At 43.7% G+C, this 17,057-nt stretch overlaps 1 protein-coding gene across 6 annotated transcripts in view; it reads left to right on the top strand.

The window, feature by feature from the left end:
• Window positions 1–17,057, top strand: part of dlgap2a (discs, large (Drosophila) homolog-associated protein 2a) — a 209,580-nt gene that overhangs the window by 146,269 nt on the left and 46,254 nt on the right. For all 6 annotated transcript variants that reach the window (XM_080294024.1, XM_080294023.1, XM_080294020.1 and 3 more), the window contains one exon: window positions 8,614–9,758. In XM_080294024.1, the coding sequence (XP_080150150.1) occupies window positions 8,614–9,758 (1,145 nt within the window). The remainder of the gene's footprint in view (window positions 1–8,613; window positions 9,759–17,057) is intronic.

The raw sequence follows: 17,057 nt of genomic DNA, 5'->3' as shown, positions 1-17,057 counted from the left end.
GGGCCAGAATTGGCCCAGCAAACACTTCAATCCTGCCCACTGGACAGTTTGGAAAATGTGTGTAAGCACATAAATTGTGTATTTTTTACTTTTAATATGTGATTGTGGCCTGAGGTGACTGTTTTTGTAATTTGGCGCTATTTAAATGAGACTGAACTGAATCCTACATAACGATCTTCCCTACAGCTGTTCATACTACACCAATAAAATTAAGTAATAGTTAAAAATTAAATGACAGAAAAGTTCCTGTTTTTTACAACATTTTCTGTGAATTAACAAAAATGTTCAGCCTGAAACTTTTTCTGTAATTTTACGTATTTATTTCTTACAATTTAGGCTCAAAGAGGTGAACTGACAGATTTCTTTATTGTGTACAGAAAACAAGACACACTCTTCAAGGCTGTCTGTGTGGCAGAAAGAGTAGGGCTCAAAGGACTCGGAAACAAAGTGGGTAAACTAAAAAGCAGCTGTATTTCTAAACTTAAATAAACTACAAAGTAATGCAGGTCACAAACGAGGAAACCAAAATGCCAAATCGTTAAGGAGGAAAACTATATCCTATGTCCTATGAGGGACATCACAACAAAGAGCACAGGGAAACTGAGGACTTAAATACACACGAGGGGCCTTTCTCAATATGCGTACTTGTGTGTACTTGCGTTCTCGTGTACTCGTGATACGTCATCAGTCGGAGACCAAGTACTGTTCCAATTCGAAGTACGCATCAAGCCGAGAACGCGGAAAAGTCCCGGATGTGTTCTCGCTCCGCCCGTTTTATCGAACATGCATCGGTGGTGACTTGTGTGGACTTGGTACAGCTAAATATCCCAGAATCCATTTCCTCCAAAACTCAAACGCGGCAATGGCGGACGAGCGGGGCTAAAAACTTTTTAATATTACTCTTTCTGGGTCACAAAATAAACTTTTAAGTTATTTTCAAGCGAGAATGTAGCTGTGTAAACTTCAAATATCTGCTTGATTTATCAAGATATCACATATTTCCAAACGTGCTCCGACGTTTTCGGAGACGTCTGTGACCCACCAGCTCCATAGCAGACAGCGAGGTCGAGGGTTATTAGAGCCGATGAGAACAGCGGACTCCCGGCACATCATTTCAACCCCTCCGCGGTCTTTTCGCTACTCAGGTTAAACAAACCCCAAACCCCAGCAGCTGTCTATTGTATTGAGTGTCCACTACAATAAAAATAAAAGCGTTCTAACATCTCACCTGCTTGTTTTTATTAAGGTATGTACACGTATGTACATGTACACTATTTTTATTAATAGAGATTTCACTACTGAGGTTAAACATGATATATAAGTCACTTAGATCACTTCTAAATGTTAATGTTTGGTTTATTTCAGTGTTTTATTTGTTCCTGAGTAAATTGGTTTGGCTGTGATTAAAGTTCAGCTTCATAACATATTACTCACAGTTAAATTAAGAGGGGACGGCAGTTAAAACTCCGGACCTGTGTGTGACATCATCAAGTATGCTGGTGTTCCAATTGTACAAATCACGAGTCCGTACTCGCGTTCTCGGCGAGTACGTACTTGCCGAGAATGCGAGTACGGACTCGCGTACTTGAGAATTGAGAAAGGGCCGAGGTAATTAGGAGGCGAGAATACAGAAAACAAGACACAGGTGAACAGAATCTAACTAACAAGACAAGGGGAGCGAAACTAAATGCAGCACACACAAGACAAGGAACTATCAAATTAAAACAGGAAGTAGACCAAGACTAAGACAAATGAACTTGACCACAACTAACCAGGGACACGACCAGGGAGACAGAAAGGTCACCAAACATGGAGACAAGGCTGATTTCCACAGGAGACGCTGAGTAAAAGACACAGAGACTAGGACACAAAAGGGACTGAACTAACCAAACAAGAAACCATGAACTGGAAATACAGATAAACATTCAGAGGGACTAGGAAAGTAGGACATAAACAGAAAGAGGCCAAACACAAAACTCAATGAACCTAAAGACACAAAGAAAATCAAAACTGTAGCTCACCAACACAGAAGATCCAGCAGATATCTCATGATCGAATGTGGAGTTAAACTTATTTTCCCTGACAGAGTTTCACTGGTCTGACACACTAACGTCAAAGTGGGCTGTTTGTGGCCCCCGATGTGAAAGAAGTTTGGTGCCAGAGCTTTAGTTTTTCATGCACACATATCAGGAAGTGATCATATATGTCTGTCTTTATGCAATGGAGTGTTTAGTCAGCGGTGATAATAAAAGCAGCATGAATGTAGCTCTTTTTTTCTCTGAACTGAGATCAACAGACGATCAGTGATGAAGTCACGTGACGATTTTACTTCATTTCGTTCTCACGCCAATTTAAGAGCCAATGCATCTCCTATCTGAGCAGCCGTGCAAACATAATGTCCGCATGTGACCCACGCGGCGCTGTGATTGCGACGCTCTGTTTTTATCTCGTGTCTCAGCGTTAGGTGTCAGTCACAGCGGCGATCATGAAAGAAACAGTTTGTTTCGAGTGTCACGGCCGGAGAAAGACAGATGGTCAGTGAGAAAAGATACGAGTGACAAATGATTGGTCCCCAATTGCTGTGTCAGATGGAAAAAGCTCACTTAGCTGAGTATTACATTAGCAGCTACAATGCTGCTGGTACAGATTTAGCTCACATGCTACACTCAAGACCTACGCATGAATTGTCCAGTGCTGTCGCTTTGATGGACAAGTGAGCAGGATGTCTGCCAAAGATGTAAGTCGCAGCCTTATTTTGATCTGAGCTGCTGTGGCAGATATAACGAGGCTGACAGAGCTGACAGACTTACTACTTTGTCTCCTTGTCCATTAGCTCCTTCTCAAATCGAATAGCTCAGGTCATTGCTGATTTGCCCTGAGGGTTGAGGACGCAATTCCCTTTCCTTTGATTTTCGAAGAAAAGGCCAGAATTCTACGGAGACTGCATTTAACCTTTGGGAGATGGATAAGGAAGCTGCTCTATTGATTAGTTTTGCTCAGAAAATGAGGGGTGTGACTTTACTTTGGCCAGCTGGATTGGATACTGCTGGATAAGGCCATTTCAAACAATACTATGTATACTCACCTCATGAGCCTATCTTTGTGTGTGCGTGTCATAAGGAAGGAATCACCTACTGTAGCAGGATTTTTCAGAGTACTCACAACTCGCAGGGTGGAAACCATCCGGGCTGCTGCAGCTGGTAATCATTTAGTAATTACTGAATCATTAAATGTGTGCCGAGTACTGATGGGTCAACATGACGATGGGTGTCACAGCTGGTGTGAGCCCATCGTAAAATAAAAAAATAATGTAGGTTTAAAATGAACTTAGCAGTTGTTTTGAAGTTATTCTACAAATTGTTTCTTTTTTTTGTATGCGATTTAAAAGTTAAAGTTGAACTTGTTTTCTACATCATTTAAAACTCTATCTCTCAGGGAAAACGATCCATCTTTAAGGAAATCGTCTTCATTGCTCTTGCAGCGGTAAACCAGTAAACAACCAAATTAACCACATTAAAAGAACTAAAGTAGTTCAGGCTTTTTGACATCTCAGAAAGGACGGATTCTTCCACTGATGCAAAATGCTGCAACTATTCCTCGCACGTTGCTTCACGAGCAGGACTCTTCTTCACAGTCGCCCGTAACCAAATCCCGTCCCGCTTAGCGCTGCGGTTAGCCACGACGCTAACCACTTCCAAGTCTGAAGGTCGCATGCCTTTGATCTCTCAGTCTAGTGCAGCGCTTTATTAACTTTTAACTTTGTTTTCAACTCCAGTTAGGGCCTGAGCCAGTGGAAGAGTGGAAGCTGTCACTGATACTGAGGGCAGATATAATGCTATTTAAATGCTAATGTGTTAAGAGGAGCAAAACGACCTTTACTCACACTGTGCGCGCGGGCGGGGTGGCAGCACAGAACAGAAGGCCTTAATAAATGAGCGTCTTCCTCTGAATCTGTTTCCTGTCTGTGTACACCTAATGTCAGGTAGAAGGTGTGTTTATCACAGCTGAGCCCTGGAGCCTGTGACAGCATTATAGACATGTGTATTATGTCAAGGGGTGAAACAGATATTGGATGATTGTGGAGGGTGTGTGCGTTAAGTTGAACGATCATTTCCTTTTTCTGAGTTGATCTCTAATAAGTTAGCATGTCTGGAGTAACAGCAAAGGTCTCTGTTTTCTCAAATATCAGCTTTTCTTAATTTTTCTCATGTGCACAGTCAGTGTCGTTATTATCATCACATCAACACTAAAAGCCCAGTAGCTTGATGGTTGTACCCCAAACACTATTTCCACTGCACTTCTGGATTCAGCTTCCATCCTAGCAGTGCTTCTAAGCAGTTGGCACCCTTGCCAGGAAGCCAATAATGTGATGGCAGGTGCTGGTATCAGTGTATAAACAACAAGCCCTCTCCCTGTCCACAGATGTCACAGATACTTGTCTCCCTGTTTGCAAAGTACTTGCCAGAAGGATGTGCACTCACTGAGAGAGCTGTCTGCCTCGCTCAGGGTGCTTTGGCTAAAAATTAAGTCAACTTTCAAATGTTTCTGATCACAAATCTATTTTTTTTCTGTCTTTTTTTGTAGCGGATGATAAATTTGGTATCAGCACTGGTAGAAGGTGAAAAAGAAGAAAGAGAAACTGAGGGCAGATGAGTCTGTCATCTGTCGTATAATCCCAGGAAGTACCATAACTCTGCGGTTAGGTAATTTATTCAGTGCAGCTCCCTGAGATACCTCAAGGAATAGTGAGCTGTCAAAGAAAAGCCTTGGAGTAAGACAGTGACATAACTTCAGATAGAAACGTAGCATCGCATCAATCAATAATGCAGCGTCATCCTCCTGTTTCACATGCTAGCAGGGAATGATCTGGACTCAAGCTAAGCAAGTCCACCTGAATTATCCCATTCAAATGCATTCAGCAGTAATGCGTCTGATGAGCTTTTTCAGCGTAGTTCTGTGCAGCCGTACAAAAGCAACCTCTTCCCTCGGGCGTGCTTAGAGTAGCCTGGATTAATTTTACATCAGGCTGCCAAGAAGACATCCTCACGTAAGACTGGTAAACAACGAGAATTTGTTTTCATCTCGACAGATGGAGGACGGCAGCAACAGAAGAGCACGGCTGCACCTCAGGGGTTGAGATCTTAGACCTCATTAAAAATTATTTTGAACGGAATAAATTTGATCCAATTTGAAAGATGAAAGGGAACATCCACCCTTAGTTACGAGCCACTACCAGCAGAGTAAGTCGTTCTCGTGATCTTGCTCAGGTTTTTGATCTACGAGTACGAGACTCAATCAAACTATTGACAAAATAATCTAAATCCTCAATATTCCCAGGGAAAGTCCCTTAACCGGGAGAAAAGACCTGAAAAGGAATTTCACAGATAAAACTGATGCAGGTAAAGTTTATATGATTGTGAAGCTTTTGCAGGGATATTCAAATGTTTCACTGTCAGCACATGAAAATCCACTAACGTGGTGCCTTCACTGACCTCAGTGTGCATCAGTCATATAAACGCTCCTCGGCTGATTTTGGCAGATGTTGGAGTTCAAAACTCTCATAATTTTATTGTAAGTGCAGCACATCTGGGCTTCTGATCTATGTGCTCACAAAATACGTTACAAGGAACATGTAGATAAGATGAATCTGAGTCAGTTTTATACAGAGGCAGGTTATAAAACGGAAACGCAGATGTCATTGAACCCTGTTAAAGGACCCTGTCTCTATGAGAGGAGACATTTCACAAGAGCAATGCATTATAAAAGTCATAGTTTAATGTTGCAGTCAGTTACACATTATGAAGTTATGTTGGTTAAAAGTTGCTGTTTCTGCCTGACCTTGCCGTTAGAGATTTCACCTGTTCTGACAAATCTGTTCTTCACGTTCTCTTTTCTGAAAGGCACGAGGCCCGAGTTTAAATGCTTCTTTCAAGGATGGATGAAAATGTTACAGTAATGCAGAGTCCTTGGTGTTTGTAGGATAATGAACAAATCCAACATAATAAGATGTGCCTTTAGAAATGCAGTGATCTTGGACATGCAAAATGGCCTTTTCATTCTTTCAATCAAAATGTGACAAATCCGTTCCCAGCACTATATGTTCATGTGAAAAAGAGAGGAATCTACTGTAAAAATCTAATTACAGGACAGGAATTAAAGAGTAAGGAGCGCCCAGACACTGCAAATCAAACGCACTCGATTAATGGATCATCATCCGTCTGAGCACCTCTATAAAAGGTTTTTGCAGTTTGCAGGATTGTTGTGTGTTAATGCAATGTCACAATCTTCCCAGAAGTGGAAATCCCAGTAAATTCACCCCAAGGTCAGACCACGGAAAACCCAAGAGCTCCATCTCAGACTCTGCAGGCCTCAGTTTGCAGGTTAAATGTTAAAATTCACGACAGCACAATTAGAAAACGACTAAACAAGTATGGAAGGACTGCCAAAGTGCAGAAACCAAACACCTCATACCAACCGTGGAGCCATGATCGTTTGGGCAGTCACTGAGTGGACATAAGCTGCTGTCACAGGTGAGGCCATCTGTCCCACAGCTCAAGCTTGGACCAAACTGGGTCATCAACAGGACAATGATCCCAAGCACAGCAGCAAATCTCAAACAGGGCGAATAAGAAAGAACCAAGTTGCTGCAATGGTCCAGTCAAGGTCTAGCCCTCAACCTGACTAAAACACCAGGGTGGGACCTCTAGAGCGCTGTGCATAAATGAATCCTCAGCGAACTGAGCCAACGTTGTAAAGAGAAGTGGGCCAACATTAACACACAACAGCATTAGAGACTGATAAAGTCATACAAGGACTCATTCCTTCAAGTTATCGCAGGTTGTTCTACAAGCTATTCAATCAGAGTGTGTACTTAGTACTTCACTGTATTGCATAGAGTCCTGTGAAACGGTCTTTTTCCCATAACAATACCTCCAAAAAACCATCAAACAAACTAATATTACACAAGGGAAGTCTGTGCTTCAGCACTCCTTCAGTCTTCAAGTCAGGTGTCCTTGGGCAAGATACTGAATGCCAAAATTTCCCCTGATGCATCATTTGGTGTGTGAATGTGATGCAGAGAGGTCTGAGTGGGCAGCAAGGTAAAAATGTCTGGATTATTTCTACCTCGTGTAGACAGCAGCTTCTGTATAGTGCCAGGAAGTACCACACAGAGATCATTTGTATGGTGCAGCTTATACAACTATTTAATTGCTCTGCAGGTTATTAGTCTTAATTTCAAGGTGCAATGTTTTGAGAGGCCAGTAACACTAAGTACAGTCTGCTTACCATTTTCCAAACGTTCAGTCAGTGCAACAGGCAGCTATCAGCTTCCAACATCTGCTGGTGCTCTGCTCACTCACACTGAAGATTTAGTCCTGTGGACTGAGGCATTAATGACGGTTAAGGGTCCAGCTGTCCTTTATTCATATCAAGGTATCAGAATTAAGTTTATGGAAATGTTTTGGGAATTTATAGAGTTGTTAATACGCTGATATGAGACTGTCCCATTCCCTCACTCTCTCCCGTTCCACAGTAGCTCATAAAAACTCTCCTTCATTTTATGGGGTTACAGCGGGAGTGAAAGTGCATGGGCTTTATGAGGCGTAGCAATGGCTGGCAAGAGGACTGAGATATGCTTATTTGTTTGTTTCCTATTTCACAAGACAGGCTGCAGATAAGTTTGAAATATGACATCACACTGCACTGTTCAGCTGCTCGTTGAAAACCAGGAGGTTTGGAGGACAGTCGCAATTATCAATATATTATGAAAAAGAGCAAACTCATAATTCACAGGCTCAAAAATATATTTTTACCTGTATAACTTGATAAGCATTCATTTTTTGGCACACGTGGAAATGAGGACCAGGCCAAAAAATGTTATTTGTAAAAAAGCGTTCCACTAAAGTTGAGTTTTAACCGACATTGTCCCGACATGTTTAAAGGAAGGAGCCTGTAATTAGAACATGCAGTGCTGAGGCATAAAAGCAAACCTTTCCTCTGATTAAGTTAAACACATTGGAATAGAGCGCGGAGACGTTTGACCTCGGTGACCGATTGCACAGAATTGGTTTTTAATCTTTGGCTACAATGCCCAACAGAAGCAGAGAGGGAGGGTGCATCTGGAGATCACCTTCCAAGGTCTCCTTCCCGGCCTTACGCCTCACGGCACACTCCTCGGGGCTTTGACGGATGACACCAGCGCCGGCGAGTGATAGGCTATTATTTCACTTTGCTTTGGATAAATGGCAATGCGGGATCCTACCTGTCGCCTGCCCTTCTCTTTCTTTTGTCTTGTTCTCTTGTCCCATCTTTACAGCGGTATGCCACCGCAGACGGGAATAGAAGGTGAAAACTAAGAGTGCTGAGATTTTATCAGAGCAATTTGTGGATTTCTCCTCCACATTTCAGCTCTGCTGCTTTTTGACTTTTTGTTTTTTTCCTCCCTGCAGCCAAAGTGGGTTTGGAGAGTGAGAATAAGCTGGATAACGACCAACTTGTGTGTTATTTGGCTTTTTTCTCCCCCATCATTAAGTGTGAAATGCGTTTCTTTTTTGGGAAGCTGCTTTTTTTAACCCTTATTCTGATGAAATTGTCTCTGCTTATTGCTTTCAGACCAACAGTATTCATGGTCCCCCTCGCAGTACTTCGATGAGGACAGCTACTCCCCTCCACCCAGGAACATGAAGGGTCTCTCCGGCGGCCGCCCTGCCCACCTCCAGCTCACCTCCCCCACCTCTGCCCACACCTGCGGCCTGGCTGATTGTGACCATTCCCTGGACCACCTGCACCACCATGTTGACTCACGGCCTCCTTCCTATCTCCTCAGCCCCACTGAGAGCTGCCCCCTTGACGGTCATCACCGCTGCTCCCCACGGAGCTCCATCCACTCTGAGTGCATGGTGATGCCGATGTCCATGTCGGCCACTGACCACTCTATCTCCAGTAGCACTTTCCCCCGCATGCACTACGGCAGCGCTTCGCGGGACAGTGGCGGGAACGCCTCGGGTGGCAGGGAATCTCGAGACAACGGCGGCTCATCCTCGCACGGCGGCAGTGGCAAAATGAACCGAATCCCAGCAAACCTCCTGGACCAATTTGAAAAACAGATGCCACTGCACCGGGACGGCTTCCACACGCTGCAGTACCAGCGCACCTCCACCACGACCACGACTACAGAGCAGCGCAACGAAAGCCCCGGGCGAATACGCCACTTAGTCCACTCAGTACAGAAGCTTTTCACAAAGTCACACTCCCTGGAGGGCTCCTCCAAGATGAACGGCACCAAAGGTGACTCACACAGGGAAAGCTCGCACCACCACCATCACCACCACCAAGGCCACCACAAACACAGCAAACGCAGCAAGAGCAAAGAGCGCAAGTCCGACAGCAGCAAGCAGCGCTCGGGAGGTTGGTGGAGTTCGGATGACAACCTTGACAGCGACAGCACATACAGAACGCCGAGCGTCATGTCACGGCATCCAGTCGACCACATCAGCCACTGTTACCCCGAGTCTGTGCACGGCCACATGGTGGGAGATCTGTCGCTAAAGACCTCCAAAAGCAACAACGACGTGAAGTGCTCAGCCTGCGAAAGCATAGCCATGGCGCCAGAGGGCAAGTTCATGAAGAGAAGCTCCTGGTCAACGCTGACAGTTAGCCAGGCCAAGGAGGCCTACAGGAAGTCCTCACTCAACTTGGAAAAGCCAATGATGCCCACGGATCTCAAGCCCAACCTCAGGCCCTGCCACTATCTACAGGTGAGTTTGGCTTTGGTCAGGTTTAAGAACAGGGACTAGTCAGCAGACGCAAAAACGAGTAATTTTTCAGAACTCCTGACATCATCGCATTATTCTGCATCTTCAGTGAGCGCAGTAGTATAGTTGTAGTTACACTGCTGCACTGAGCTGCACTGCACCATTATGACTCCCCAACATCCCGGCTGGGATACAAGCGGGGCCATCAGATTTCGACCAAACAAAATCAAACCTGCATGCCGCCAAACAGAGTTTATTTTTAAATGAAATGCTCTGATTTGTATGTTGATGCAACAGAAGGAGCGATGATAGCGTTCGTTTTCTGTCACTGCAGTGCTTTGAGTGTCGTTTTATAGAGTTTTCAAGAACTTTAGGCTTTGTAGAAAAGACGAGCAAGCCTGCGCTCACAGGAGAAGAAAAGCTGCTTGTCTCAGTTGGCTTTAAAAGCTGATCTGAAAGACAGTGTTTTGTTTGTCACTGCCCTGGATATTACATTGTGAACCTGTCCTATGGCTCAGCATGTGGCTGGCAATAGAAAGGACTAGCACAGCAGGACAAATCAATTAACTCTGTAAATGATCTGTGCTGGAGGGGAAGAGCTGGCAGTATGAGAATAAAAGGCCAGAAATCAATCTGGATTTTTTTTACTGTGTTGTTTTCTCTGATTTCACAGAGGATTCAGTCTGGAAAAGTTTAGCATTTAGCTCAGACCCATGATCGGCTCTGCAGGAGACCTTATAGCACAGAAGGGATCAATTCAGTGAGTCAGCACTTTTCACAAAAGGTTCTCATGGGTTTATAAGCATGCTGCAGGGTATATGGAATAAGAAAGTACACTTTCAATCCCAAATTGCAAATTCAAGCCAGAAAAACGACATTATGTAACCGTGCTGCTGCAAATATAACAATGTGAAATGTGATTGCATCATGTAAGTACTCCCTGTAGCCAAAATAAAGCGATCGTTCAGCGCAAAGAAAAAGAGCAGACTTGGAGACTCGTAGCAGAGAGCGTGTCGTATGATTGCCTAATGTTGTAAATGAAAAGCCGACACGTCACTGAAATCAGCTTCAGCTGATATCATCTGAGAGTTTTACGATGAGTTTTTCAGCACAGAATCAGGCAGACGGTGCATCATCCACTCCAGTTTTTTTGCATATCCAATAAGGAAAGTAATCTCTTAAAGAGAGAGTTGCAGTGCTGGCACCCCCACCTGTTCCCGTCTTCAGCTGAGGTAGTGTCCGAGTCACAGCACTATAAACACTTCTAAAAATATCCTGCCGCAGGGCTATATTTAGACCGGCGTTATCAATCCGATCCGTACAGGGCTTGACACATCTTCCCTCCCCAGAGGAAAATCAATGTGCTCTCAGGGAACGCTCGGAGACAACGTATTGAAGGAGAGGGAGAGAGAAAGTTGGAGATGCGTATATATGGCTGAGGTTTATGGCTCTGTGGATGTGCTGAGATACTTTAGGAAACAGAAGAGAGGAAACAAAGCAATGCTCCCCGTGGCTGCTGTTGTTGCTCATCAACAGGAGCAGTCAGGCAGAGAGATGGAGCCAATAGTCAGGAATGATACTCTACACACACTGAGGGGTCACATTGAGAAGTACTCGGATCCTGCTGCTGCTGAATTGGGATTACCCACAACTGTCTGCTCTGCAGCAGCAGCATAAAGCCTATCCAGGGAGAGTGTGTGTGCCGAACCTGTCAGTGTGTGAGTGGCAGTGTTCGTGAAAAAGTGTGTTTTTTTCTGTTTATCACACACCAGATGGTTTGATGAGGTGCTAGTCACCTTGTTGCCGTCCTTGGGTGATGACGGAGAGAGTGAGAAACTTTGAAAGTTTGGTAGAACTATAGACACAGACTTTTATCATAGACTTATTAAAGTAATCTAACTTTGCAACTTTGTAACAAATCAATCCCATAAATCCTACTGCAGGTAATAAAGTTAAATGTTAATGTTTGTGCACGTGGCAGGTCTGTGCGAGTCTTTGTGCGTGGAAGCAGGATGAACTGGACATTAGGGAAGACAGACGGGTTCATATAGAAGATTTTTCTCTAAAATGATAAGTGGTGGGGAATCAGACCTGGCATTAGCATCTCTTCCTGTCATCTCTCAAATTAGCCCTAATTAGCCCGTTCTGAGATCTGTACACACTAATAGCCACTGAACCATCTACTGTAATGCGCGTGTAGGTGTGTGGGCCAGCCTTTGTCCGTCGTTGCAGTGTGCAGCAGACGCTGTAATCCATGTTCAAAATGTATCAGCATCTTATGGCATTGCAAAACACACTTTTAATTAATTTTGCAACACTTTGTTGGTTTTGTTATTGTTTTCCATGAATGGTCGGATGCTGCATCGCTGTGAATTATGGCCAGGAATTATCTCCTTCCTTTCACGAAGGATGTATCCTCAGTGTATCCTCCACTAAAGGAGGTCATAAAGGAAGAACTGAAGAACCTTTCCTAACGATTTAGAGAATTCAAACAGCTCTTAATATGTCAGCTACACAGATACTTCCAGATCACTTTGGTTTGGAGCCTTTCTAAGTAAAACCGTCTATTAAACTGCACCCAATAACTCTGCGTTACTGACAACTCTCAGCCCAGATTAAGTGAGCTTTTCTAGCAAATAGAGTTCCTTCCTCTTCCTTCGTACAGTAGCGTTGTACAAAGGAAGGATTAGTCTTTGATAGTTTTGCTGATAGGGCATTGCGGTGGGATTTAATAAGCCAATTAACTGCCATGTTGGCTTGCCAAAGGTGGGGCTTGAGAGGCAGAAAGGCTGCTGATTAAAATACAAAAGCAAAGTGCAAAGCAGCAGAAACAAAACTGGCACTGTGATGGAAAGCTGTAGTAACGCACACCCACACACACTCGGGGGTTTCCTAGCATTTTTATGAAGGAGTTCCCAGATAGCAATCGGGCCACGAACCCTTACGTAGAGGGATCTCGTCCCAGGAACCCGAAGATCAGACGACTGTCTGTCTCTGTTTGCCGGAGGCGACGATGTGGATTATCACTGTGACAGCGTGCATCTTATTGCAGTCGTGTTATTATGTCAAACCTCAAGTTTCTTTTGATTTTAATGTGATTGTTTCAGGGTATAAACATTAAATAGTCACTTGTTAAGCTGCAATCTGCAAAATGCCTTTTTCTGATCCAGTAGCCAGGCTAAATCAATAATAATAGCCAGCTATGATGCCATCCTAATTCTTGGGAGGTTTAATAGCCATATTTTCTGCCTTACAGGCGTTTCCTGCCAAGACTTCTTCACTGTTTAAGTGTATTATTACCATGTGGTGCAAAATACCCCAGCACTCCATATGCAGTGTCTAACAGTCTGTTTGGAGAAGTTTCGTCGCAAGCAAGAATTCTCTGATAAACCAGTTGTGCAGTAATAAAAAAGTAATATTGTTCATTTTACATGAACATGAACACATGAGTACATTCAGCATTCAGCACAGGTGTTACCACAGGGGACAAACGTGGAAGCAAAATCACAGACTGCACAGAGTTCTGATGAATGAATAAGAAGGAGAGAAGAATATGTATTTGTAATGCTGGGGTAGGTGAAGGATGAAAAGCGTAGGTAGGTTTCCCCCTCACAACAGAAGAGAACCTCATGCCGTCTCTTTTATCTGTCATCAAAATACTCAAAAGGAAAATCTGTCCTTGTGTGTACTTTCTGTAAGAAGTTCTTCCTTTTGTTGATCTGAAAGGTTTTTTGTTTGTTTGAGACACCTCTTAGCAACAGAACAAGGGTGAAGAGTTGAAAAAGTCTTGGTTGAATGTCTTTCTTCTGTTTTTAGTGCAGAAATGTTGGGCAGTCTCATTTACATCGAGTTATCATCACAAAGATGCTGCGGCCCTCAAGATTTCAGAGATTTTAATGTCAGTCCACAGCTTTGCTTCACTGTGAAATATCTCAACGTTTACTCAAATGATTGCTGCAAACTTTGTGCATTTATTCATAAAGCACAAAACCTTAAACCGAAAGCCAGCAGCTTCATGAAAGCATGCTAAAAGGTGGAACGAGCTGCTGAATATCAGTTAAAAATCAGTAGAGTGTTGATGTGGCAGATGTGCTCATGCTAGAGTGCTACACAATTATTGCAACCATGTAAACTTGCAGTCTTGTTAGCTTTGAAGACGGGGACTGTCTGTGATCAGTTGGTTACCATCTAACAATTTAATTGTTGCAATATGTTTGTGATAATGTAACTATAGTAAGATTCCAAAAATTGCAACTGTGTTGCCGTTTATCTACACAGAAAATCACATCAGTTACTTTTATTCCACAAATCCTGATCCTGCAGAACCCAAAAACTGCAAAATGACCCAGGCATTCAGCAAGCTTGTTTATAGAAATATAACCAGAATAAATAGTAATTATTTGCAGACCTTTTCTAATCTGCTGAGAATGACTGCAGGCAAACAACAGTTGCTGCAACTTCTTGCAATCAGTCTCCAACAGCAGAAATAAAAACCCCTCAGCAATCACAGATTTGGTTCTAGCTGCAAGGAGACTGGCATCTTCTTTTTATTCTACAGCGACTGAGCTGTTGCTCGTTAACCATCTCAAGTTCAGGAGCGCGCTCCGTTGAGTAAATGCCCCGGTGAGCGTTTTTTTTTTTTATAAAGTTACCATTTAGCTCACAGTTCAGGTTCATAGAGCTGCCAGCACGTCTGCAGATTAGAACCCTCCTGTTAAGCTCTTGGAATCATTCGTTGCCCCTGTGAGCTCTGCTGATGCTCATACAGCAGCTTTAGTGTTTGAATCACTCTGAGAAGTGCTGTTGGTATTCATGAGATTGATTCTGTTACAGCCAAAATGACAAATTTATTCTCTTCATCTTCCCGGGGCATGACTGCTGTCGTTTTGTTACTGAGCACGATTATTTACACTTTTACGACTTTGTCTGAAAATGTAAAGCGGCAGTAAACAAACAAACAACATGAGCTGAGACTGCAGATTTGTGAATGTTGCATGTTTGTGCAAAAGCAGCATGAGACATGAGGAGTCCACGTTGGTGTGTAGTGGGAGGCTGGTGGATGGGATTACCAGTGATTGCACCTTTAAGAGCACTCTAACTCCCATCAACCAATAGGTATCAGCCATCTCTCCATATTTCTGCACAGTGCATTGCTCACTCTTTCTCTCTCTCCCTCTGTCTGCCCCAGCGTATTTCTTTACTTAATACCAGTGACTTATGTCTCTTAGTGGGTGTATAGATAGAGCCGCAGAGTTAATCAATGAAATGCACTGCAGCACTGCAGGAGCATTGGCCGGGGCCTGGCTACCCCCACTACCGGCATGCACACAAACACACAAACACACACATATACACACTGCATTCTCTCTGGCCTCCGACAGAGCCACAGATCAAAGCTGTGAAAGTAAAAGTAGACAAAGTAAAAGTAGACACACAAATGTGCCAGTGTCTGCTTAATCCTGCTACGAGATGCTGGTGAGGCAAGGTTGTTTGCTGCCATTGCTGAAGTGTCGGAGCAGCTTGGGCACGTACCAGGAGTTGTGGTCATAAAAATCTCATTATAGTACGAGAAAAAAAATTTTCCCCGAACCGCGTCTCTTATTTTTTGAGCAGAATCCAGTTGATTAAATCAAGTTAAAGTTCCGTTATTGTGAAGAGAAAAGCTAAAATGTAAAATTTCCCACTGTGAATTTTCACAGAGCTCCCACAAATCTTGGCTCGTATTCACATCATTGCATCAGAAGCTTCATCAAAGTTTCCCTGTGGAACATTTTTGGATGCTCACTTCTGAATTCCTCTCTTAGTGGGATCTTTAGGTCAAGGTGAGCAGCGAAGCACTCGTACGATCAGAAACTGACCACTCGCTGTTTTTTATCTTCACAGGGAGACACCCTGGAATCTATCCTCTTTATCAGCAAATTTAAATTAAACAAATCTCACCACAGCTTGTGCCTGTCCTCTGGCATTCCGTTCATTAATTAGACGTCTAAAAATATCAAACCCCTCCAAGACTTAATTAACCCATCGACTCCATTTGGTAGATGGTGTCTGTCTGTCTTTGGAGGGGAGATGAATGACTTGTATCGCTGTGTGTTTGAGAGTGTATCCATATGGCTGTGTACATGTCCCAGTTAACTGTGTGTTTTGCATCACAGTAAGCTTCTGTAACTCCTTTCACACACGAGTACATGTTAGTGTTCGAGAGGCATTTTGTGCAGCACATCCAAACACCTCAAGCCTAACACAACTTCCTCAGTGATGTCATCACAAAATGCCACTTTATTGGGTAACCTGGTTCTGAGTCAGCTGGCAGCAGCTCTTTTGGGCTTGTAGACACTGAAGTTCAAAGTGAGCATCAGAATGGGGACAAAAGGAAATTTAAGAGACTTTGAATGTGGTGTGGCTGTTTGTGTCGGTCAGACCGCTGTGAGTCTTTCAGAAACTGCTAATCTCCTTGGACTTTCCCACAAAACATCCCCAGAGTTTACAGGGAATCGTCCAAAAAACAGAAGTTATCCAGTGAGCACTGGGAGCGCCCGTTGCTCAGGAGGTAAAACAGGTCATCTGATTGGACGGTTGTCTGTTCAATCCCTAGCTGCTCCAGTCTCTATGCCAAATATCCTTGGGCAAGACACTAACCCCAAGCTGCTTTCCGATGCATCCATCAGAGCGTGAATGTAAGACAGAAAGCAATTAAGCACAGAAATAAAAGTGCTGATATGAAGCAGACCACTGAGGCGCTAAAAACAGGAAACTGAGGCTGCAGTTCACAGGGGATCAACAAAACTGGACAATAGAAGATTGAGTCTCGATTTCTGCTGCAGCATTCACATGGTAGGGTCAGAATTGTTGTAAGCAACGTAATAGCGGTATCGGTGGTTCAGGCCGATGTAATGGTGTTCAAGATGCATCGTTCAAACACAGCAGCCTACCTGAGTGTCGTCCACGTCCATCCTTTCATGACCACAGCGTAGCGTACCACCCCACGAAGCTCAAACCGTCTCAAACTGGTTCCTGGAACATGACCGTGACTGTACTCACATGGCCTCCACATTCACCAGATCTCCGTCCCCAGAGCCGGGCACAGCTGACTCACATCACGGACGTGTCGTTAGGACATTATGCTTGTATTCAGCTTTTTGCAACAAAGCGTGGATCATGATCGAGGAAATAATTGCTCGATTGTTCAAGATGTTTTGATCTGATGACACTCGCTAGTTTAGCAGTTGTGAGTGTGCGCACGTTAACGCTGCGGGATTAGTGCCGTTTACGTTCCAGAATATAAATATAACATCAGCTTTA

This window comes from Astatotilapia calliptera, chromosome 19 (assembly GCF_964374335.1).
Source record: "Astatotilapia calliptera chromosome 19, fAstCal68.1, whole genome shotgun sequence".
NCBI lineage: Eukaryota > Metazoa > Chordata > Actinopteri > Cichliformes > Cichlidae > Astatotilapia > Astatotilapia calliptera.
Note: the sequence above shows the minus strand (reverse complement) of the source record. Positions and strands in the feature narration are given on the sequence as shown.